Raw genomic sequence first — 23270 nt, forward strand, 5'->3', positions numbered from 1 at the left:
AACAGTAACCCCAACCCCCTCACCTTTAAACCGGTCATCAGAATCGCTCTCACTCTCACTGTTCTCGTCTGTAAAAAACAAGAGAAACAACACTTCACCACCCTTCCCACATGACCGGTAAAGCACGTGCGGGGCATCTCAGGGGTGATGATGAGTTTGTTACTGGCCCTCTACACTCCCCATTTGTTTCTTCCTGTAGTCCATAAACATTTGTTTACTATGTGCTAGGCACCGTGCAAGCTTGATTCAGGGGTGCCCTGCACTATCTCAAACAGGCTCCCCAGAACCAATTGCTTAATGTTCAGTGTGAGCATTTATATTTAGAAATCATGCAAAAATGCTACAAAATCAGACTTGACATTTTATTGTCCTTGATTGTCTAGACTTGAGAAAGGTGATGGAGAAAATGTGGTAATGCAAATTAAACTTCTAAGTGTGTTCTGCATGGTGGTGGTGGGGTTTTTTTTGAGGGGAGAAACAAGGGGAGAGAGTCGGATGTAAATAACTTACCAGCACCCCTCTGGCTATGAACATAGTAAAGTTACCATGAACAAGAAAGGCTGGAGGGAGGAGGGCTATCTGTGGCCATGGGACAGAGGGAAGGTGGCAAATGCATGGTAGCACCTATGTGCCTCACTGGACAGATTGCTCTTTTTTTTTTTTAACCAACCACGTTAAGTAATCCCCAAATAAAATAAAGTTAGTGGGTCAGTGAGCTGTCCATAGGAGGCCCACATATATAGTCAGAGATAGGAACAACTGAATGCATGTGGAACAGAGGTTTCACACTTACTATGGTGAGAAGGGGTTCCCCTGCCTCTCCATCTTGCTGGACCATTACTCCCCCACTCCTACACACACACACACACACACACACACACACACACATGCACACGCATGCACACACCATTATCTTAAGCCAAAGGACCTTATAAGACCCCATCTAAGCCTTTCTATCCACTTTGCAAATGCCCAATGACCATGATCAGATATGTTATAGAGAGAAGTGTGGTTCAAGTATGGATTAGACCAGATACCTTCTGAGGTCAACAACCACAGCCTAAGCTTTCTATCCACTTTGCAACACTAGTAATAATGATAGATTACATTTATAGAGTATTTTAAGGATTACAAAGTACTTTCCTCATGAGAATCCTGTGATATAGGTAGACAAGTATTATCACCCTGATTATATAGGTGAGGAAACTGAGGTTCAGAGAGAACCTCATGGGGAATAGGAGGCCCGGACAGTGGGATGTCCTGGGAAGAATACTGGACTCGTTGTCCAGGTCTCCTGATTTCCAGTGTGCCCCACTGCCCCAGCCTCGAGTTCCCCACTGTCCTGGGGCAAGGGCAGAGGAGTGAAGAAATGAACAGGACTCTGATGGGGTAACACTGAGGCCGCTTCCCCTCCTCACCAAGGCCACAGTCCCTCTCTCCCAGAGGACAACTTAGGATGGGATAGTGGGCAGAAGTGGTGAGCAGATGTGCTCAAATATTCAAAAGTCCCAGCTAAGTCCGGGCACTCGAGTGCCTGTGCCAAGTGGAAGGCTTCCCAGCTTACCTCTCAGGATGCGGTTTCGATGCTAGACATGGCAGCTTCTTTAACCTCTTCTTGCCCCTCTTGGCATTATAGATGGAATTGATCCTCTGGGACAAGCTGGATGAAAGAATGCGAGAAGAGGTGGGTGAGCGGCAAAGCCTCTTCACCCTCCACATCAAAGGCACCCTCCCTTCCTGAGCTTCCTGCCAACGAAGCTACAATCCCCCCGGGGCTGTAGCCCTGTGCCCCACCTCATCTGACAATGGACCCATGACCACCATTGTTCAAGCAGTGAGCCGCAGCTCCTCCCAACATCAAACCACCCAGGGACGGGAAAGGATCCTTTGCCCAAATATCAGAGCCACGTGCTCTTGGTCCGGAAAACCCTCCTCCCACCGATCTTGCCACCATGACTTCTACTGCCCAGGAAATGATCACATCCAACTAGCACCCAGGAAGAGATTTTCCCCTTGGCATGATAACAGCATTCTGTGTCAGAATAATGACTGTACGCTGTTATCAGACTAGGAGTTTGCTGAGAGCAGGGATGGCTTCCTAAGATGAATGAAGCATCTATAGGGTGTTACTGGCTCTTGTGGAATCCAGTTCTCTGATTCCTCCTTGCTCTGAGGTACCATGAGAGGCTTCTGCAAACACACGGGACAGGGGTGGATGAGGTGAGAGACTCGTCCATCTAAGGGTGGATCCAAGCCTGCTACGGAGGCAGAGAGGAGAAATCTAGTGCCCCTCCCTGCCCTGCAAAACGGGAAAAAGCATTAGAAACTTTAACAGAACTGAGAAGCTGTGGGATCTCTACAACCTTCTCTTGATAGAATGAAATCACCTCTGTAGGCACAGCTTCCCAAAAGAAAAGACAGGAACAGGGAATCTGGTCCTTTTTCTTCCTGACTGTATTTGGGATGGGACAGGAAGGAGCTAATTCCCAATATATCCAAGCATTGTTTGTCGGCTAAAAATACCCCTTTGGCTAAATCCTGCTCCCTGCCCAGCGGCGTTGGGGGAGGAGGAAAAGACAACACATACTTGGGAAGTCAGTCTGAGAACTGCCTTCTTCAGAGAGAACCTCACAGATACAGAGCATCCTCTCTCATGGGTTGCCTTCTCTACTCACAAAGCCCCACCTCAGGTGAGGCCGTCAGCAGCTCTCACCTAGATTATTAAAATAGCTTCCTCCGTGGTCTCCCCGCTCCAAACTCCACAAAGGTGCTAAAATGATTTTCCTAAAGTGAAGATCTGAGCCCAATCACTCCCTGCTCCATAAACGCCAATGCCTCCTGCTTGTCTTTCAGATCAAAAATCAACGCGTTGCCTTGGTTTTGAAGTCAATCCATGGATCGATCAATCAATGAACATTTATTAAGCACCTACTATGTACCAGGCACTGGGCATACAAAAGAGGCAAAGGAGAATCCCTGCCCTCAAGGAGCTGACAATTTAATGTGAGAGACAACATGCAAACAAATCTATACAGAGCAAGTTATATTATATGCAGGACAAATAGGAAATAATAAACAGAGGGAGGGGACTGAAATTCAGAGGTGGGATGGATTTTAGTGGGGATTAAAAGGAGGTCAGGGAGGTCAGTGGTCAGAGTGAGGCAGGAGAGCATTCCAGGCACGGCGGCCGGCCGGAGAAAATACACAGAGCCAAAGAGTGGAGTGTCTTGTTCGTGGAACAGGCAGAAGGTGTCAGTGTCACTGGATAGAAGAGGACGTGGTGAGGAGTGAGGTATAAGAAGCCAGAGGCAGAAGGGGGCTGGGGTCCCAAGGGCTCCGAATGCCAATCAGAGCATTGTTTATCTGGAGGCAATAGGGAACCTCTGTGGTTTATTTGGCGGGGGAGAGAGGGGGTGACGTGATCGGACCTGTGCTATCTTAGCAGCTGAATGGAGAACGGATTGCAATGGGGCCAGCAGACGCCACCAGCAGCTATTGCAGTAGTCCAGGCGTGAGGTGAGGGAGGGTCTGCGCCAAGAGGTGACAGTGTCAGAGGAGGAGAAGAGATATTCTAAAGGGGAAGTCTTCACCACCTGGTCCAGCTCTACCCCTCCAAGCTTCTAAAGGAAAGCCTGTCTTGATCCCCCTGCTGCTGGTTCTCTGGCTCAGAAAGCGACCCCTTGTCTTTATTTTGTACAATTTCTAGTCTCCCCGTAGAAGGGAAGGTTCTGGAGAGCAAGGTTGCACCCCCGGCACCTAGCACAGTCCCTCCTACACCCTTGGTGCTAAATCAATGCTTGTTGATTTATTTGTGCCTGTGGTCCTAGAGATGAATTTGGATGTGGTTACATATAGAAATGTACATGTAAATCTATTTGTTATTCTGTGTGTGTGTCTCGCTCTCATCAGACTGGAGCTTCTTTTAGGGGAGGAATCAAGTCCTATAGATCTGAAAGTACTGGAAGGCAAGGACAATGAGTGGCTCTCCCTTTAGGCTGGAATCTCCCACAGGGGATCTTTTCTCCCTGACAGCAAATGCCTTATCTTTTCCATCAGACTGGAAGCTCCCCAGGTGTGTGGCCCTTCAGACTGGGATCTTGCCAAAGCCAAAGGCCGTCTTTTCTTTCCTTTAGAACCTTCTTGGCGCCAAGCATGGAGGTCTACTCCCCTCTTTGTTGATGGAGATGAGGAGGAAAGGACTAAATCAGAATCGCAGCAAAGATGGCCGGATGGGCGTGATACTTCCTGACAGTGCCCTGGGCAGTAGGCCCAGAAGAGATGAGCACGGCCGACGAAGGCCCCGGCAGCGAGATGAAATGCCCATCCCTCCCTGCCAACAAGGCTACCTTAGGGATGCGGCGGGCACGGCGGCTTGAGAGGAGTTCGCTCGTGGTACTGAGACTGTCTTCATTGAGGCTGGAGGGTGAGGAAGGCAAGCTCAGCTGGGCCAACAGCAGCATGTCATCGTGGCTGTGCCTCTTGGGTAACCGCGGCAACCGGTGGCCCTTCCTCTCGGACCAGTTCCCGATGCGCAAAGACTGACTGCCCGATTTCAGGGAGAGCTGTGGCGGAGGAGAGGGAACAGGGGGGAGGGGGCTCATTATAGTCTCCCAGCAGCTTTCTCCCGGGGCCTGACCCTAGGAACCACTGGCACGTGTTCCCAGAGTGCCCAGGCCCCTTTTCCATCACAGCAACTCTTCTGGTCTCCTTCTTCTTCCGGGGTCTCAGCTGTCAGAAAATGGACTAGCATGCCAATGAGGGTCCTTAAGCGGTCTAGGAACCAGAGGTCATGGGGGAATATAACCATGGACACCAGTAAAGGAGAAGGCAGAGGATCAGAAAACCCTTAGCTCACCTAAGAAAGGAGGGGAAATGGATAGGGGAAGGGCTGGGGGAAGGGAGAGAATTTGAAACTCAAAGTTTTTTTTTAAAAAAGAGTGCTATAAAATAAAACAAAGGGAGGGAGTATAGCGCTATTAGTACAAATAACAATAGTTAAAAGTCCCACATAGTGCTTCACACATGTGTACTCAATAAATGTGTCTGGATTGGAGGAACAAACAGGCAGCAGGACTGACAGACAGGCAGGCAGACGGAGACAGAGACAGAGAGAACAAGTGGGAAGCTTATCCTCTGTTTTGGGGACACAGCAAAAAGCTTGTGGCTGGGAAGGGACCTCAGATCTCTTCAAATGCAGGGGATAGAGGTTTCCCCACTGCCCATCCTTGCTTCCCTCCCAAGCCCTGGCCCTAATCCATTCTGGGTGCCAACACAAAAGCTCTGCAGGTAGAGGCACTCATATTCAGTGGCTGCCTGCCTACTCTGTATTAGCTTGCCTCACACCTCTAGGGAATATAGTCAACCTGTGCCCATCTAGGCTTCCACCACACACTGCGCCACCCCACCCCCAAGTTCTTGGACATCTCTATGAAGGAGCTCTCATTAACCTATGCTTATCCTTTCATCTTCTTCACATCAGCCCCAGCCCAGGAAAAGTCTCCCCTAGACTTTTTCCAAACTGAGGTCAGCCAAGCTGGTTCTCTCTATAAACAAGCTCCAGGTGGAGACCCTATTACATATGCCTGCTCTCTTTTACCACCTGGGCTCTACCTGCATTCTGTGGCATTCATCGTACTCTGGGTGAATAGGGCTCAGTAACCAAAAACCTCAACTGCCTTTTCCTTACTTTGTGAATATTGGCTCAGCCCCATCACTATCCAGCCAGGCCCCCCTCTTCCATTCTTCACTAAACCAACTAGTCAAGGAATGGAAACTAACAAAGAATGAAGATTAGTCCTGGACAAAGGATATTAGGTGACAAATCTGCAGAAAAACCGATCGTGTAAATCATTCTAAAACAAGGAAATCACTTTGGGGTTATATATTGTTCTGGGAGTATCATGAGAAAGGGTCTCTTCCATTGGCATAGAGCAGCAGCAGCAAACATTCCCCAGGATACTCCCTAGTACAGCCAGAATCAGATTAAATGTAATTAGGAATATTTAACAAAATAAATAAAAATACAATAAAGCATAAATAATATTACATTTAAAACTAGGTTGACAGGTGACCCACAAGGATCCTTATGTACAGATCATTGGCTCCTCTTTCTTTTCTTTTTTTTTTCTTTTTTGTTTGGCCAAAACTGACACAGAGGATCAAGATGAACTGAGGAAGCAGGGGACAGTGACGTAGGTAAGCATCTTGTGGGCAGGAGTGAATCCTATCTACCTCTTGATTTCCTGCAGCAGAAAACAGTTCTCTGTACTAGGACTTGAATACTGCCAAGATTCGTCAACGCTTCTCTGTATGCACTCCTTCTACTGACTCAGGTCTCAAAGTTTCTGCTACTTCATAAATAGTTTTCAAGAGTTGCTGGGTGGGAGGTGGGGCGGCTAGGTGGTGCAGTGGATAAAGCACCAGGCTGGATTCAGGAGACCTGGGTTCAATCTGTACTCGACACTTGACACTGACTAGCTGTATGACCCTGGCAAGTCACTTAACCCTCATTGCCCCGGGGGGGGGGGAGAAAAAGAAAAGAGTTGCAGTGGCTGAAACATTGATCACTTTGGGCTGGGCCTGGTAATGAAGGCTCCCTGACCTTAGTTGAATCTTCATGCAATAGGCATACAGTTTACTTCCAGGCCTCTATTTAAAAACCTTTGCCAGAACCTGTCCTCTGCTGGCCTAGCCCTCGAAAAACAGGGTCAGCCCCATGCCACAAGAAGCATTAGAGCAAGACTTCAGTGTACACAGCAGGCGTTAATATGTGTTGAATTTATAAAGTAGGCATTTCATATTGGTTGAACTAATGCATCCTAATCATCATATGTTCTATCCATCTACTTGGGATAAAATAGGCATGATGCCAAATGTACCTTCCTTCTGCTCATCATCTTTCTCTTGACTTCCTCTTCCTACCCTCCCCACTCTTTTAGAATCAAAGGAAGCCCTCCCTCCCCCACCCCCAACAGGCAAAGCATTACAGGTGTTAGCTTCACTGGTCCCAGAACCCTCTACTTCTCCTCCCCTTTCCTCCTCTGTGTTATATACTTAGGGGCTGCTGCCGGCCCTCCATACACCCCACCCCCCCAAGTCTTGGCTGAGGTCATTTCTGATAGAGCTGTTGAATGCAGCTTCTCTGACCAAAAGCATGTCCACTTAGGAGGCGGGAGTAATAAACAAGCTTTACAGCACGTCATGTCAGCACTGGAGCCTTTGCAGGAAAGAGAAAGGGATGACACAGGAGCCCCTTCTGGGTCTGTGGCACAGGAAAGCGCTGGCCCAGTGGGCTTGGGCCCAGAGACCCCCCCCCCCACTCCGGCCCCCACAAAGGCCGGTTATACTAAAGGGCTGAGCCTCTGAGGCCTTTAAAGGGCCTGCTCCCTTCCACCCAGGGCAGGACCCCAGGCCGTCTGCCAGGGTGGGGTGGGGGGCCCTTACCTGGGGTGGTGGGTTTGTTGGTACTTCCGTGTCCTGGGAGTCCACATCCTGTGCAAAGAGTCTAGGGAGTTCTCAGACAGTTGCTGGATTTGTCGTCCTGCCCGCCGGCCCTTTAAGTCCCATCCTCATATGGATTCTCCTTGGGCAGATCTCCTGCGATGAGGATGAGGGTGGGGTGGGAGGGGGAGAAGGGAAGAGGGCAGGAAGAAGGGAAGAGGGACCACACACACACACACACACAAGGAAAAAAGATTCCTGTGAACCAACTAAAGCTGCTTGCTCTTCCCCCCCTCAGGCCCCCTCGGCCCCATGAGTCATGCTGCTGTCTGCACTGGATGGCTCCAAACAGATCTTGGTCCTCTTGTCAGGAGCCGAGTTCCCTTTCCCTCCCCATCCCCAACCCCATCTCTCCCACCCCCGGTCCAAATGCTGGCTCAGGACAGGACCTTCTCAGCACCCTCCTTCCCTCTGTGCCCAGCCATGGAAGGAAGCCGGCCCTGGGAACCCTTTCCTATGCTGAGCACCAAAGGAAATGTGCCAACCTCACCTCCAGGGTCCTCCCTAGACTGGAGCCCCTGCCTCTGAAACCCCAGCTGTAGGACAGAACAGCTGATGCTCCCGGAGCACTTTGAAGTTTGCCCAGCAACCGGCATACACCCACGTATCCTCACAGCAACCCTGGGGAGACTGGAACGACACGTTTTCCTATCCTTGGTTATAGAAGGGTAAACTGAGGCTCGAGAGAATGAAATGACTGGGCCATGCCCACACAGCTATGAAGTATCAAGAGGCAAAATTCAAACTCAGAGTTTTTCCATTTCTACAAACCCCTAAAGAACCACCAATCATTCAGCTTGCCTGTCCCCTTGCCTCTAGTCATCCAATCTCTTTAGGATAAAATGACCTTTTTAACCTTGAGGTTGTTTTTTAAAATCCTGACTTTGGATTCTTTAATTAAAAGACACACACAAAAAAAAACTGAGTCCAGATCACATTTTCCAAACCTTTGTAAGTTCTTCCGCTCATGCTCTGTCCTTTGTTGTTGTTGGGGAGTGGGGGGATAGGGAGGAAGGAAAGGGGGCAGTCCAGATCTGCTTTTTCACTTTACCTGGTTTTAAAGATTTCCAGTGGGTCTCACTCTGTTGACTAGTCAATGCTCTACCAACTCTCAAGATAACCTAAATCTCACTTGCTGCAATTCCAGTCTATTTCCACACTTATCAGATGGGCCTCAGTGGACACAGTGACCAGTCCCTCGAGAATAACCCATTCCACAGGGATGGAAGGATTCTCCTAAGCAGCACACAGAAACACCAGAGTGTCACAGGGGTGGCCAAAAGATTCTGGAGCCTCCTCTCTCTGAACCCCAGCCTCTGCAAACACAGAACTCTGGGTCGAGGAGCATCTTGCCACATCACAGAAGCCCCTGCTTCAATCTTGCCATAACTTAATTTCTTATCAATAACTCTATGGGTATTCAATTGACTCATTTAAAAAAATATATTTGTGGGGCATCTAGGTGGAACAGTGGATAAGGCACTGGCCTTGGATTCAGGAGGACCTGAGTTCAAATCTGACCTCAGACACTTGATACTAGCTGTGTGACCCTTGGCAAGTCACTTAACCCTCATTGCCCCGCAAAAGAAAGAAAGAAAGAAAGAAAGAAAGAAAGAAAGAAAGAAAGAAAGAAAGAAAGAAAGAAAGAAAGAAAGAAAGAAAGGAAGAAAGAAAGAAAGATAGAAAGATGTTTAATTGTAGACTCTAATCAAGTAACTTTGCACATGTGAAAATAAAAAAAATATATTTTTACTGCATACTCCCCAGGAGCTTGGCCTTCTGTTAGTCACTTTGAAAGGGGAAGGGAAAGGAAACAAGCATTTATTAAACACCTACTATGTACCAGATATTGTGCTAAGTGTCTTATCTAATTTGGTCTTCACAACAATCCTGTAGAGTAGGTGCTGCTATCATCCCCATTTTTCAGTTGAGGAAACTGAGGCAAACAGAGGTTGAGTGACAGACTAAGTGTCTGAGGTTGAATTTGAAGTCAGGTCTTCCTACTCTAGGCCTAGCACTCTGTCCACCGTGTCACCTAGCTGCCACTGTAGGGGATAAATAAGAAAAAGAAAATTATACCACACTAATATACCAGAATACCAAAAGTAGGCATGGGGAGAGCACTGCAGATGACTAAGGCATACAGGTAGGTATGGCCTGTTTTGGGGCAGGGGGTGACAGGAGCAAGATAAGATTGGCAAAACAAGTTGAGGGGAAGCAGAGAAGAGCTTGAATGGTGAGAATGACAAGTCTGGACTGGACCCTGCAGACAGCAGGCAGCTATTAAGATTCCTGAATAATGGAATGAAGGGAGAAAAGCTGCATTTTTGGAAGATAAGTGTAGCCTGTCTATCCTGGGCCCTATTCTTTCTTTACTTCTCTCACTTGGTGACTTTATCAGGTCTTATTGGTTCAACTAATCACATCTGGCTCCAGTCTCTCTTCTAGGCTTCAGTTCTACAGTCCCAACAGCCTACTGGCCATGACGAGTTAGATATTCCACCAGTAATTCAAACTCAACATGTCAGGGCAGCTAGGTGGTGCAGTGGATAGAGCACCGGCCCTGGAGTCAGGAGGACCTGAGTTCAAATCCAGCCTCAGACACTTAACTAGCTGTGTGACCCTGGGCAAGTCACTTAACCCCAATTGCCTCACCCAAAAAAAAAAAAAGGCAAACTCAACATGTCCAAAACAGAATTAATTACCCTACCCCTCTTCCCAACTTCTCTACTTCCATTCTTCCAGTAGCCCAAGTTTGGAACCTTTCAGCCATCATCATCTTCCTTACCCTGCAAATCCAATTGGCTGGATATCCAGACTGCCTTCCTACAGCTACCTCATCCTCTGCATCCATTCCCTTCTCTCTAGACACACAGCTCCCTCTTGACTTGCAAATCAAGAATAAACTCTTCTGTCTGGTATTTAAGACCATTTATAACCTGGTTCCAACCCACATTTACAGCCATATTGTACATATCACTCCCTCCCCACCCTCTACAATCCAGACAAGCTGGTGTTCTTGTACCTGACACTCCATGTCCCATCTGCATGTCTGGAATGCCCTCCCCCTGCATTCCCAGAATCAAGACTTTCCTTCAAAACTCAGCCCAAGTGCCACGTGGAGCCTTCATTGTTGGTGCCCCCTCTCCCTAGGCAACCTGCATTTATCCACTTTGTATTTATTTACATATGTACTAGTTATCTCTCCTGTTGGACTGGGAACTCCTTGAGGGTAGGAATTATTTCATTTTGTTGTATTTATATCTCCAGTGCCTAGTGCAGGGCCCAACATAGAAGAGGTACTTGGTGGCTGACAAGTAGATTGTAGAAAAGAATTGGAAACAAGTTGGGTATCTATAGATTGGGGAATGGTTCGCGAATGTAATAGAATATAGCGTTGTAAAAAATATATATATATTCAGAGAATCATGGGAAGTCTTAAAAAAACTGGTGCAGAGTGAAGTAAGCAGATCCAGGAAAACAATATACATGATGACTATTGCAGAGTAAATGTAAAGAAAAAAAAAAGCTGAATGCTGTGTAATTATAGTAACCAAACCTGGCCCTAGAGATGAGATAGAAAGTCTACCTCTCTCTCTTCTTCACAAAGCTGGGGAACCTCAGCATAGGCTGTGAGTCGCAGCTGATGTATTAGTTTGCTAGATTTTTTTTCTTTTCTTTTTAAAATCTTCATTACAAGTGTGGCTTAATGGGTGGAGACACCTATATTCAAAAAGGAAGATAACATAAAAGCAAGATTTCAACTGTTTTTAAAGAGCAGATCAAGTCTGCAAGTGTCCTGACCCAAGGATAAGGTGGAATGTAGAATAGGCTAATTCTCATGATGTTAGACCGCTGGACTGTCCATGGGTTCAAGCCACTGATGATCTCTCTGGCTGAGGGTATGTTAACACTCTAGTCCCTGGACAGAGCACCTCAATGCCTGCTGAAGTGAACCTACGCTGGCCAAGAAGTAGTAAAGGGGCAGTTTTCTGAAAGTTAACAAACATTTATTAAATGTCTGCTATGTAGGGGCAGCTAGGTGGCACAGTGGAAAGAGCACTGGTCCTGGATTCAGGAGGACCTGAGTTCAAATCCAGTCTCAGACACTTGACACCTACTAGCTGGGTGACCCTGGGCAAGTCACTTAACCCCCATTGCCCTGCAAAAAAAAAAAAGTCTGCTATGTACAAGGATCAGAGGACTTAGAGAAAGAAGAGGCTTGCTGCAGGTCAATTAGTCCTATGATTTTACAGATGAGGAAACTGAGGCACAGGAAGTTCAGTAGCATGCCAAGATCTTATTTGTAGTATGGAGAATTTGGTCTTAAACATAGTTCTTTTGACTCCAAATCGGGACTTTTGCCGTGCTGCCCTTTCCCAAAGGGTTCGATATAGGGAAGGCTTGATTCTAGGGCTCACAATCCAGCTGATTCTCCATGCAGACCAAGGACTTTAGCTGTGGACTTGGCCTCCCTGTCAGGGGCCAAGGATGGGAAATGGAAAAGAAGCACGCCTTACCTTCAGGCAACTCTCCTACCAAGGTAAGGTAGGCAGGTCCCCAGAGATGAATGCTTCCTAAAGGCATCTTTCACCCCAGCTATTGTGGAAACCACCCTCTGACTCATCTTCCCTTGGCTTTCAATCCATTTTGTTGTTGCTGTTGTTCAGTTGTTCAGTGACCCCATAAACCACAGCACGCCAGGCCCTTCTTTCCTACACTGTTTCTCAAAGTCTGTCCAAGATCATATTTGTGGCTTCCATTACACTCTCTAGCCATCTCATCCTCAGCTACCCCCTTCTCCTTTTGCCTTCAATCTTTGCCAACATCAGTGTCTTTTCCCTTTTTTTTAAAAATTTGTTTTTGCGGGGCAATGAGGATGAAGTGACTTGCCCAGGGTCACACAGCTAGCAAGTGTCAAGTATCTGAGTCTGGATTTGAACTCAGGTCCTCCTGAATCCAGGGTCAGTGCTTTATTCACTGCACCCCCTAGCTGCCCCCTTCAGGGTCTTTTCCAATGAATCTCATCTTCTCAATATGTGACCAAAATATTTAAGCTTCAGTTTTAGTATTTATCCTTCCAATGAATCGTCTAAATTAATTTCTTTAAGTATTGACTGATTTGATCTGCTTGCCACCCAAAGAACTCTCAAAAGTCCTCTCCAGTACCACAATTCAAAAACATTGATTCTGCAGGGGTCAGCTTTCTTTATAGTCCAATTCTCACAGTCATACATTACTACTGGAAAAGTTTTGACTATACTGAACTTCGTTGGCAGGGTGATCTCTCTATTTTTTAACTATGCTGTCCATATTTGCCATAACCATCCATCCACTCAACAAACATTTGTTAACCACTTGAGTATATCGGATCATATATATCTGTCCATCCACCCACCCATTTACTTCTTAATTATATCATGCTAATCCCCCCCCCCACACACACACACATAAACTAGAGTCCCTTCTTGTCAGTCAGCAAATCCACAAATCTGGTGAAAAAGATTTGTTCTGACAAAGTATATCATCTTTGAAGCTTTGAAGGGGCCACCTATTTGGGGGTGAAGCTACCAAGCCTACTCTGACCTTTGCTATTCCTGCCCTCTGGTCCTCCTTACTTCAACCAACTGAAATCAACTCAGATGAAGTTTTATGAAGGGCAATGGGAAGCCAAAGGCAAAAAAAAATTTTTTTAAATCCCTGTTCTTGAGAAGCTAACGTTCCACTAAAAGAATCCAGAATCTAAACAAATAAAGAAATATCAAGATGGCGGAAGAAGGGAGAGAGCACTAATAAGTGCAGAGAGCAGGAAAACCTTTTCCCCAGAGGTGGCATCTGAACTGAACCTGGAAGAAAGCTGAGGAAGGGGTGCACCCCTGATTAGACTCCCTGGGTCATTGTTTCCAGCCTGAGGCTCTTACTTCCTGACAGTAGCTAGCAGGGGAAACAGGCCACCAATTCATTTACTCCACAAACATTTGTGATGTGCCTAGCACATGTAAGGAAGCTAGGGACCATTTAGAGATAAATAAGTCCTTGCCCTAGAAGGAAGATAGGATAAGGATAGAGATAAATAAAATACAAATTAAAATATAAATGTATTGGGGTGGAGGAGAGAGGGTGCTAAGTGCTATGGCAGAGGAAAAGACAAATTCCTATCACATCCAGAGTCTGGGACCCTGGGACTCACCAAGAGGGGAACAGAACAAAAGAACCCAAAGTATTTTTTTCTTTCTTTCTTTCTTTTCTTTTCTTTCTTTTTTTTTTTTGCAGGGCAATGAGGGTTAAGTGACTTGCCCAGAGTCACACAGCTAGTAAGTGTCAAGTGTCTGAGGCCTGATTTGAACTCAGGTCCTCCTGAATCCAGGGCTGGTGCTTTATCCACTGGGCCACCTAGCTGCCCCCTAAAACCAGTTTTTTTTCTTCCTGATTCTCACTGTTTAGCAGCAGGTCTTAAGGCCCAATAATTCCATACTTTCATTTTTCCTGACTTGGTACCCTAACATGGTTATTAATTAGCAACCAACTCCTAGCTGGTGGTGGGCCAAGTTAGAAAACTATATCCTTCAAAAACAAAAGAAAACAAAAAAGCCAAGGCAGATGCCCTCAGATTGCTGCATGGTAGGAGACCAGACGTGTCTTTGTTGGCAATAGAAAAGAAGACAGCTGATGAAGGCATGGGGTTTGAAGAGAAGAGAAAATGCCAGGAGGGACCCTCCAAAGTAAGAAAAGATGGCTCTCATGTTAATGGATCTCATGCACAGGATGAAACTCTATCCCCACGTTCCTGGGGATTTCACAATGTCCAAAGCCAAGATCCTCCTGAATCGGGGAATCTCAACTTCTTGTTGTTATCATGAAAAACCACAATGAATTTAGGAAATGCCTTTTAGAAGGAAAAAAAAAATAAAGGCAGGGGGAATTTTAGTCACAGTTAATTAGACTGCAGTTAGAGAAAAAAAAAAGTCTCTGTAAACTAATGAGTCAAGGAGGGGTCAAGAAAGGACCTGGGGGTGGATTAAGTGATTCCCAAACACCCAAGTACAGTAGAGTCCCCAGTGTCTGAGCAAGGATGAGCAAACATTTTCCCGTAACAGACTCATGTTATTAAAATGACTTGTAACTGTTCCAGAGTCCTGAGTAGGGCTGACCCTGGCAGTCAGACTTACAAAAGGGAACATAAAACCTACCAGCCCAGTAAATGGTTTCACCAGCTTGCCAAACTAGAAGTATCAAAGGAGTAAAGCAGATGAATGCAGTGTTCCTTTTTCCTTCCCCAGAGAAAGAGAGAGAGAAAGCGAAAAAGGAAGGAAGGAAGGAAGGAAAAAGGAGGGAGGAAAGAAAAGAACATGTATTAAAATCTTACTATGTACCAGGCACTGTACTCAACATTGAGGCACTATCTTAAACATAGAGTATATAATATTCCTGGGCGAGTAGCTATTTACAAGGCTGTGCACAGAGGAGATACATTCTTTTTTTGGGGGGGGGGTGAGGCAATTGGGGTTAAGTGACTTGCCCAGGGTCACACAGCTAGTTAGTGTTAAGTGTCTGAGGCCAGATTTGAACTCAGATCCTCCTGAATCCAGGGCCGGTGCTCTATCCACTGCGCCACCTAGCTGTCCCAAGATGCATTCTTTAAGTAGCAACAGAGTACAGCTGGTGTAGACCCAGCAGAAAGTCATAGCATCTCAGAGATGGACAGGACCTCAGAGGCCTTCTAATCCAACCTTCCCCCGAACAGGAACCCCTTCTATAATTCACATGAAGACCTCTAGTGAGGGGGAATCCACCACCTCCCAAAGCATCCTAACCCATTTCAAGGTGGTGCTGTTAGGAAGCTTTTCCTTAAATCAAGTCTAAATTTACCTTTTTTAAACTTCCAGCTAAACGCCCTCAGTTCTTTGAGCTTGAGGTCTACTCACTCAGCCGGCTCCCCTCCTCTGAACACCATGCCCTTTGTAAAAAGTGGCACCAAGAACTGAACACTATACTCCAATTGTGGTCTGGTGTTCACTATAAGGGGAGCACCAAGTGCTATGAGACAGGCTGAGGCAAACTTCCATCTCATCCAAAGCCTGGGACCCACCAGGGTTGGGGGGGGGAGAATAAAAAAAAAACCCCAAAGACCAGTTTTCTCTTCCTTTTCCAATTTAATGGCAGCAGCTTGCATTAATTCCATATTGCTTTGTTTCCTAAATTGGTACCCCAAGATGGCTACTGTTTAGCAACCAACTTCCAGCTGTCTGTGGGGCCAGGTGGAAAACCCTAAATGCACACAGCCAGGTTCGCTATGCCTCTCTTAAAGAAGCCCAAGATTGCATGAGCTTTATTATTAATATAAATAATAACTGACATTTCTATGGTGTGTCAAGGTTGGCAAAACACTTCCCAAATATCATCTGAATCACAGGACAAACCTATGAGGCAGGTCCCAAAGGTGTTATTACCTCCAAGTTACAGATGAGGAAACAGACTGCATGATCACAAAGCAAGAGAGGGTCAGGGATGGAATTTGAACACGGATCTTCCTGGATGCAAATCCAATGCTTTACCCACCATGCCAGGCTGACATTCTTCTTGGCTGCCTTCTCATGCTGCTGATATATTAAACTTGCAGTCTCCCCAACTTCCCTTTTTTTTCTTTTTTTCAGATAAACTGCTATGAAGAGGATTTTTTTTAACCCAAGTTTAAGACTCCACATTAATCCCTACGAAATTCTAATTCTGCCCATTATTCTGTCCTGTCGAGATCTTTTTAGCTGCTGACTCTGGATCCAGTGTGTTAGCTATCCCAAGCCTTACCTACAAATGGGATGAGCATGCCTTATCTGGTGAGCCCTTGGTTCCACCACATCAAATCTTGGGCCAGGAGACATTTTCAGGGGGCACCGCCTCCATCCCCCAGCCTACAGGAAAGCTTTACCTCGGCTACTTCAAACAGATGTTCTTAGAACTTCCATCATTTCTAAGCTGATGGGCTGTTACCTCAAGAATATGCCCTATTCCACTCCTGGCCAAACAGGGCACAAGGCTCTAAGGAGCTCACAGAGTTTTACAGACTCAAGCCCCTGCCCTGTATCTGGAGCCCTGGGATAACAACAACAACAACTGATAATGTTTATAGAGTGTTTTAAGGTTTGCCAATGCTTGCATGTGTTTGCTTATTCAGCCTGAAGGCACAAGCCTTTTGGGTAATGGAATCTTTTTGTTTTTTGTTTGTTTTTGCAGGGTAATGAGGGTTAAGTGACTTGCCCAGGGTCACCCAGCTAGTAAGTGTCAAGTGTCTGAGACTGGATTTGAACTCAGGTCCTCCTGAATCTAGGGCTGGTGCTTTATCCACTGCACCACCTAGCTGCCCCTGGGGTCATATTATTAAAGTAAGAGTTGGGATGCAAGGAGACCAGAGAGGCCAAGGAAAACTCACAAGACTTCTGATCAGGTGAGCTGAGTCATGAAGAAAGGGATTAAGAGCCTGTGTAGGAGCCCCTGAAGAGGAGAGACTGGGGTGAAGTGGAAGCTGGGAAGAGGTCACAATTCTCCAGCCAGGAGATGAACAGGACCCAGAGGAAGGATTGGTCAGCGTGGAGCAGGAAGCCAGACTGGGACTTTCACCTGAATTCTAAACCCTTCAGCCTGTGGAGAATATAGCACCAGGACAGCCCCCATGGTCCTGAGCTGCCCCTTGGACAGGGACACCAAGAGACCAGCTTTCTTCCCGGGAGGCTTGGCCCTGAGCTGCCCAGTTCCACCACAGCCCAGCTTGGGAAAGCTAGAGGTCTCAACCTTTCCCAGCTTTGCAGCTGAGATAAGAGACAAGGGCATAGCCAAGAATTTCCACTTTGTACTCTCAGAAGGGATTGTCAGAGGCTAAGCTTATCTCAGTAGTGTCTTTGGGGGCAGCTAGGTGGCTCAGTGGATAAAGCACCGGCCCTGGATTCAGGAGGACCTGAGTTCAAATCCGGCCTCAGACACTTGACACTTACTAGCTGTGTGATCCATGGCAAGTCACTTAACCCTCATTGCCCTACCCCCCCCCCCACAAATTTTAAAAATTAAAAAATCAATAGCGTCTTTGGCTAAAGAGAGGATACTGCCCAAGATGGCTTAGCCCCCACCCCCAAACCTCCTCACACTCCATCCTGGGGGCTGCTATGCACAAGGAGGCTCCGCTTATCCCACCCCTTCTCACTTGGCAAACCTTCCTTTCCCATGCGGTCCTGTTTACCCCTGAAGGTGATAGTCCTGGCTAGAAAGGACCTAGCTGCATAAAGGATGGAGAAGGGTAAAAACAGGACCCCAAGCGGAACCTCAGAGTCACTTGGCTGACATCCTAGAGACACAGTAGGTAATGTGGGGCGGCAGCCCCCAGCCCCCCTGAACACATTAAGCACCAAGCTCCAGATCCATTGCCTAGTCCCAGCAGAGTCTCGCTTCTCCCCTTAAGACTCAGGCACTCTCCACATGACCCCACACTCCTCCACATCCTTTTCCAGCCTCTCCTAAGTCTGTGAACAACTCTGGACTCTCAAAAGAGAGAAAGGTGGGATAAAGGACACACTTCTCCTGGAAACCAGCCCAGGGACATTTTGCCTGAGTCCAAGGGAGAATGAATGACCCGTGCTGCTCCCTTTCTAGCACCCCCATGCTCTTAATTCTACCCCCCATCTTCCCTTCTGAGGAGAGATTGGGGTGACTCCCATTCATGACTCCCACAATTTTCCTCTCCTCTCCCCTTCCCATGCCCTCTGCTCCTCTGTTTTCACAGCTCTCAGTACCCACACCCCTAGCTGCAATCACTCCCTTTCATAGTCCCCAATCCCTACCATCCTGCTTTCCCCAATCCCCCTGCTGCTGGCTCCCAAGCCCTATTACTCTCCCAGTACCTCTTGGGCCTCTTGTGTCCTGCTGCTCTCTCCATGCCCTGTGATTGCTGATAACCCTCCGTCGCCTCCCCGCCCCCTGCCGGGGCTGGTGAGAATGGGGAAGCTAAGCAGAGGCTAGAAATGCACTGTAATTCACGCTTAGTGAATGTGCTCAGGGTCACAGTTCCAGGTTCACTCTTTGGCCAGAAGGCCTGGAAGAGTTCTTTGTGCTGGCACAAGTGGATAGGGAGTGGAGTGGATGGGAAGTCTGGTCAGGCAGATCTGCCTCTCCATGCAATGGCTTCCTTGGACATTTTTAAGCAAGAGATGCAGAATGGAGATCGTCATCAGGCTCTGAACAAACACCACCTTTCAGGGGAATATTTCAAGTAGGTTGGACAATGATTAATCCCCTGAGGGAAGGGAAGAGGGAAAGGAAGAGGGAAGGGAAGTCAGCTCAAGAAGCAGCAAGGCAAAAATTCTCTTAGAAAAGCCTCTTTCCTAGGGGCAGCTAGGTGGCGCAGTGGATAGAGCACCAGTCCTAGATTCAGGAGTACCTGAGTTCAAATCCAGCCTCAGACACTTAACACTTACTAGCTGTGTGACCCTGGGTAAGTCACTTAACCCCAATTGCCTCACTAAAAAAAAAAAAAAGCCTCTTTCCTAAGACTCAGTATGATGAAACTCAGAGCTTCAGGCTAGAACCATTTCTACCGGCCAGCCCTGCCCTCCCCTACTTGAGGCAGGGTGGTCTAGCAGATAGAATGGTTATGCCAACAATCAAGAGCCTGAAACACAGTAGACACTTAATAAATGTTTATTGACTGAAAGACCTGGGTTCAAAGCCCATTTTGGACACTTACAGGGCCAGTCATTTAACCTTTCTGGGTCTCAGTTTCCTCATTTGCAAAATGAGGGGATATGAGTTAATGACCTCAAAGTTCCATTCCAACTAGAAATTTCAGGTCCTATGACCTTAGGTCAATCACTTACGGCCTAAGGCTGCAGAGGAGTTCCCCAGGGTCAAGTTAACACGGTCAGAAGAGAACCTAGGTTCTAGTTCTTCCTCTTTGCCAAGAGCCAAGCTCTGTCACACAGCAAACTTCCTCCTGGGGCACAGAGCCAAGCACCCCTCAGGTCAGAATTCTCAGACTCAATGCTAAAGGACCCCTCAGAGAGGATCAAAGTCAACTACTAGCTATACACTATCAACAGCACCTCTGGCAAGTGGGCATCCAGTCCTTTCCTGCAGACTTCAAGGGCCAGGCTCCAACCATGCTGTTGGACAGCACCGATGACTACAAAGTTTTACTTTGTTGTTCAGTCGTGACCCCGTTTGGGTTTTTCTTGGCAAAGGGACTGGAGTAGTTTGCTACTTCTCCAGCTCATTTCACAAATGAGGAAACTGAGATAAACAGGGTGAAATGACTTGCCCAGGGTCACACAACTAGGCAGTGTCTTCCTGATTCCAGGTCCAGCACTCCATCCATTGTGCTACCTAGTTGCTCACAAAGTTTTCCTTATTTGAGCCCAAATATCTTAAATAACTTCTGCTTGTCTGTCCCCATTCTAACCCTCTGCAGTCAAGCAGAAAAACACTAATCTCAATTCCATAAAGAAATACCTAATGGCAGCTATTAGGACCCCATTAACTTCTTCCTTTCACTAATCCTCATGTTTCAAGAACTCTAAGCCTCCCTTCCCCCCTATTCTGGGTCAGGCTGTTCAGGGAAGGCTCCAGTTTATCAAAGGCCTTTCTAAAATTAGGTATGCTGAAAACAATACCCCAGATGGGCTCTGACCAGGGCAGAGAACAATGGGATCATCACTTCCCTCTTTCAAGAATAACAACCATTTATGAAGTACCTACTAGATGCTAGACAGCAGGACTACAAAAATGGAAAATGTGCATCTCTTGTCAAAGAGCTAGCAACAGAACTGAACTTATTAGACCTTATGCATCTAACTAACTGCAGTCTAGATTGCACTGGCTTTTTCCATCGACAAAACCCACCCCATACCTCTCTGATGTGGGGTCCCCAAGGGTCTTTTCATCCTCTCTCCCACCTTGTACTTGGGTGGTAAATGACTTCACAGATTCAAATGCAGGACCTTACATTCATCCCTACACATCTAACCTTACTTTAAGTTCATCACTCCAGCGTTAGGATCTTTTTGGACCCCAGTTCTGTTACCCAGTTATTTAGTTATTCTTCATGATCTCCTAGTATCTGGAAATTTAATACAGATGCCATCTCTGTCTCTATCCAAGTTACTTGGAGGAAAAAACTGTAGAAGAAAACAATTTAGCTCCACTAAATGAGGAGCTGTCCTTTTTGGTAAATTGGTGTCCTTTTGTGGAGTCATTTCAGTTGTATCCGACCTCAATCCAAGCTGACACTGCTCCATTCACACATACTTGCTGGGGCACAGGACCAGAGATTTGGCTCAGGAGGGGGCCCTCATTTTACAGATGAAGAAACTAAGTCTGGGAAAGAAAAAGTGATTCGCCCTAGCTCCCACAGGTAGTAAGTGGTGGGTGGGATTTGTCTGTCTGGCCAACAATTTCTGTATTATCATTTAGCTCACATCTCTCCGTTTTGTCTCTGAGGATATCATGAGAGGCTTTGTCAGATATGTTGCTGAACTTTAGGTACACTCTTTCTAGATCTATAGATCTAGCTTTCAATAAGAGGCCATGGAGTCCAGCCCCAGAATCAGAGATGTAGGTATCTAACATATCAATTAGCAGCTAGGTGGTACAGTGGATAGAACGCTGGCCCTGGAATCAGGAAGACCTGAGTTCAAATTTGACCTCAGATAATTCCTAGCTGCGTGACCCTGGGCAAGTCACTTCACCCTGTTTGCCTCCATTTCCTCATCTGTAAAATGAGCCAGAGAAGGAAATGGCAAACCACTTCAGTATCTCTGCCAAAAAAAAAAAATAATAACAACAAAGACAAAAACAACCCAAATGGGGTCATCAAGAGTCAGACACAACTGAAATGACTCAACAAGAGGACACCAGTTTACCAAAAAGGACAGCTCCTCATCTAGTGGATAGTGAGCTAGCTTGCTCTTGAGCACACGCCCCGCCCCACCCCCCTCCCTGATTTTCTCCATCTGTCTCTCCCCCTACAGCCCTCGTTACCAAGATACAGTTGTAGTGGAGGGAGGTTGGCCAGGATCCCCTGATCAATTGGTTTTCCCTGCCCAACCCTTCTGGGACGAGATCACAGAGGTGGCAGATAACAGAGACAGGGTGTTCATGTGTTAGATGAAGTGTCTATGCTACCCCCTTGCCAAGTGGTCAGACGTTCTCTTTGAAGGGACCAGGGGCTCAGCTAGCAGCCTTTAGGAAGCTGGCTTGCCAGCTCTGAATGAGAGTCCGAGGCAGGAAGCAGCTCCGAGGAATGTGACCCCCGGCATTCCAGAGGAGAGCCAGAACAGAGGAGGAAGAGCCCAGCTATTGAGATGGAAGATCTCTTTGCCTCTTCCCTTGAACCCCTATCAGGGAGGGAGGGGGCATCTCTCCTCCCTCATCCCCATCACCCGTGGGGTCATTTGCATCAGAGCAACTCCCTAAATAGGAGACACAGGATCCAACAGGAAGCAAAGACAGTTGAAGCAGCTCCAAGGAAAGTGACCCCTGGCAACCATGGATTTGAGAAAGAGAATTAACTCTGATGATGGGAAGTCTAGCTTTGGAGAGGAGCAGGCCAGAGAGCCTGGCCGGGAAACCCTCCCCGCAGAGACACAGTGCCTGGGGGTAGGGGGATAATCATGAGGACCCTGCAAGAAGAAAAAGGATGTTGGAGATGGGAGCTCCCTGGGCTGCACGTGCTCCATCGAGGTTGGCCTCACTAGCAGGGGACTTCTCTATGTATATGCTTATTCTTCCCATGGATACCATGGGCACTGGTGGGAGAGGGTGCTCAGGTTTATAGGGGTAATGTTCTATAGCTACTGTCCTCCCTAGGCTATCTTAGTAAATGCTTTTGCTTTGAGCTAATGCACCTCGTGGCTGACAAAGGGAGATCATGATCCACAGTTTTAGGAGCAGTTACAGAGTAAATGGACATGAGGCAGCATCCAAGTCACCCTCCAGGAGACCCAAACTGTAATTCTGAAATGCCAATGGGGGGTGGGGATAGTTCCCAGAAAAGGTGCTACATAAACTCTTCAACGAGAGGCTCAGTAATCTTGCCCCATCCTAAGTGAAAGAAAATACCCCTGACAGACCTAGAAAACCAAAACAGAATAAGGAATCCTTGAGTCTAGGCAATGTACAGTTCTGAGAGCTCCTGCCAAGGCTAGAGCCACCAGTCACCAGATCTGCTGGGGAATAATGGGATTTAAAGCTGGAAGAGACCTCTGAGGTCACAGGGTACTGGAGCAGGGACCCCAAGAATCCAATCCACAATGGATCTAACGAATGGCCAGTCTTTGCTTGATGACCTCTGGGGAGGAAGAATCCACTTCTTAACCAAGGTAGACCATTCCATTTCTGCATAGCTCTAATTGTTTTTCTTTAATAAGACCTGATTTTGCCTCTTTGTACCCTCTATCCATCACTTCCTAGTTGGGTCCTCTAGAGGCATACAGATACTTCAAGACAGCTGTGCCAAGTCTATACACTCTGCCTCATCTAATCTTCAGGCTAAACACTGAAGTTTTCAACCAATCTCAAGGCTCTTGATGATACTGGTTACCTTCCTCTGGATGCCCTCTAGCTCATCAATATCTTTCCTAAAATATTGCACCCTAATATACCACCACAGATGGGGTCTGAGCAGGTCAAAGTAGTGTGGGATTATTACTTCCCATACTATGATTCTCTCAATACTGGCTAAAACAACAATGGGGCAGCTAGGTAGCACAGTGGTTACAGCACAGGCCCTGAAG

The 23270-nt window shown here is 47.0% G+C and overlaps 1 protein-coding gene across 1 annotated transcript in view; it reads right to left on the reverse strand.

Annotated features, from left to right (window-relative positions):
* Nucleotides 1-23270, reverse strand: part of DENND2B (DENN domain containing 2B) — a 212496-nt gene that overhangs the window by 28416 nt on the left and 160810 nt on the right. The window contains 3 exon segments of the mRNA XM_043970649.1: nt 4347-4578; nt 7462-7564; nt 7567-7596. Coding sequence (XP_043826584.1) covers nt 4347-4578; nt 7462-7564; nt 7567-7596 — 365 coding nt within the window.

Source organism: Dromiciops gliroides, chromosome 6 (genome assembly GCF_019393635.1).
Source record: "Dromiciops gliroides isolate mDroGli1 chromosome 6, mDroGli1.pri, whole genome shotgun sequence".
In the NCBI taxonomy this organism is placed as follows: Eukaryota; Metazoa; Chordata; class Mammalia; order Microbiotheria; family Microbiotheriidae; genus Dromiciops; species Dromiciops gliroides.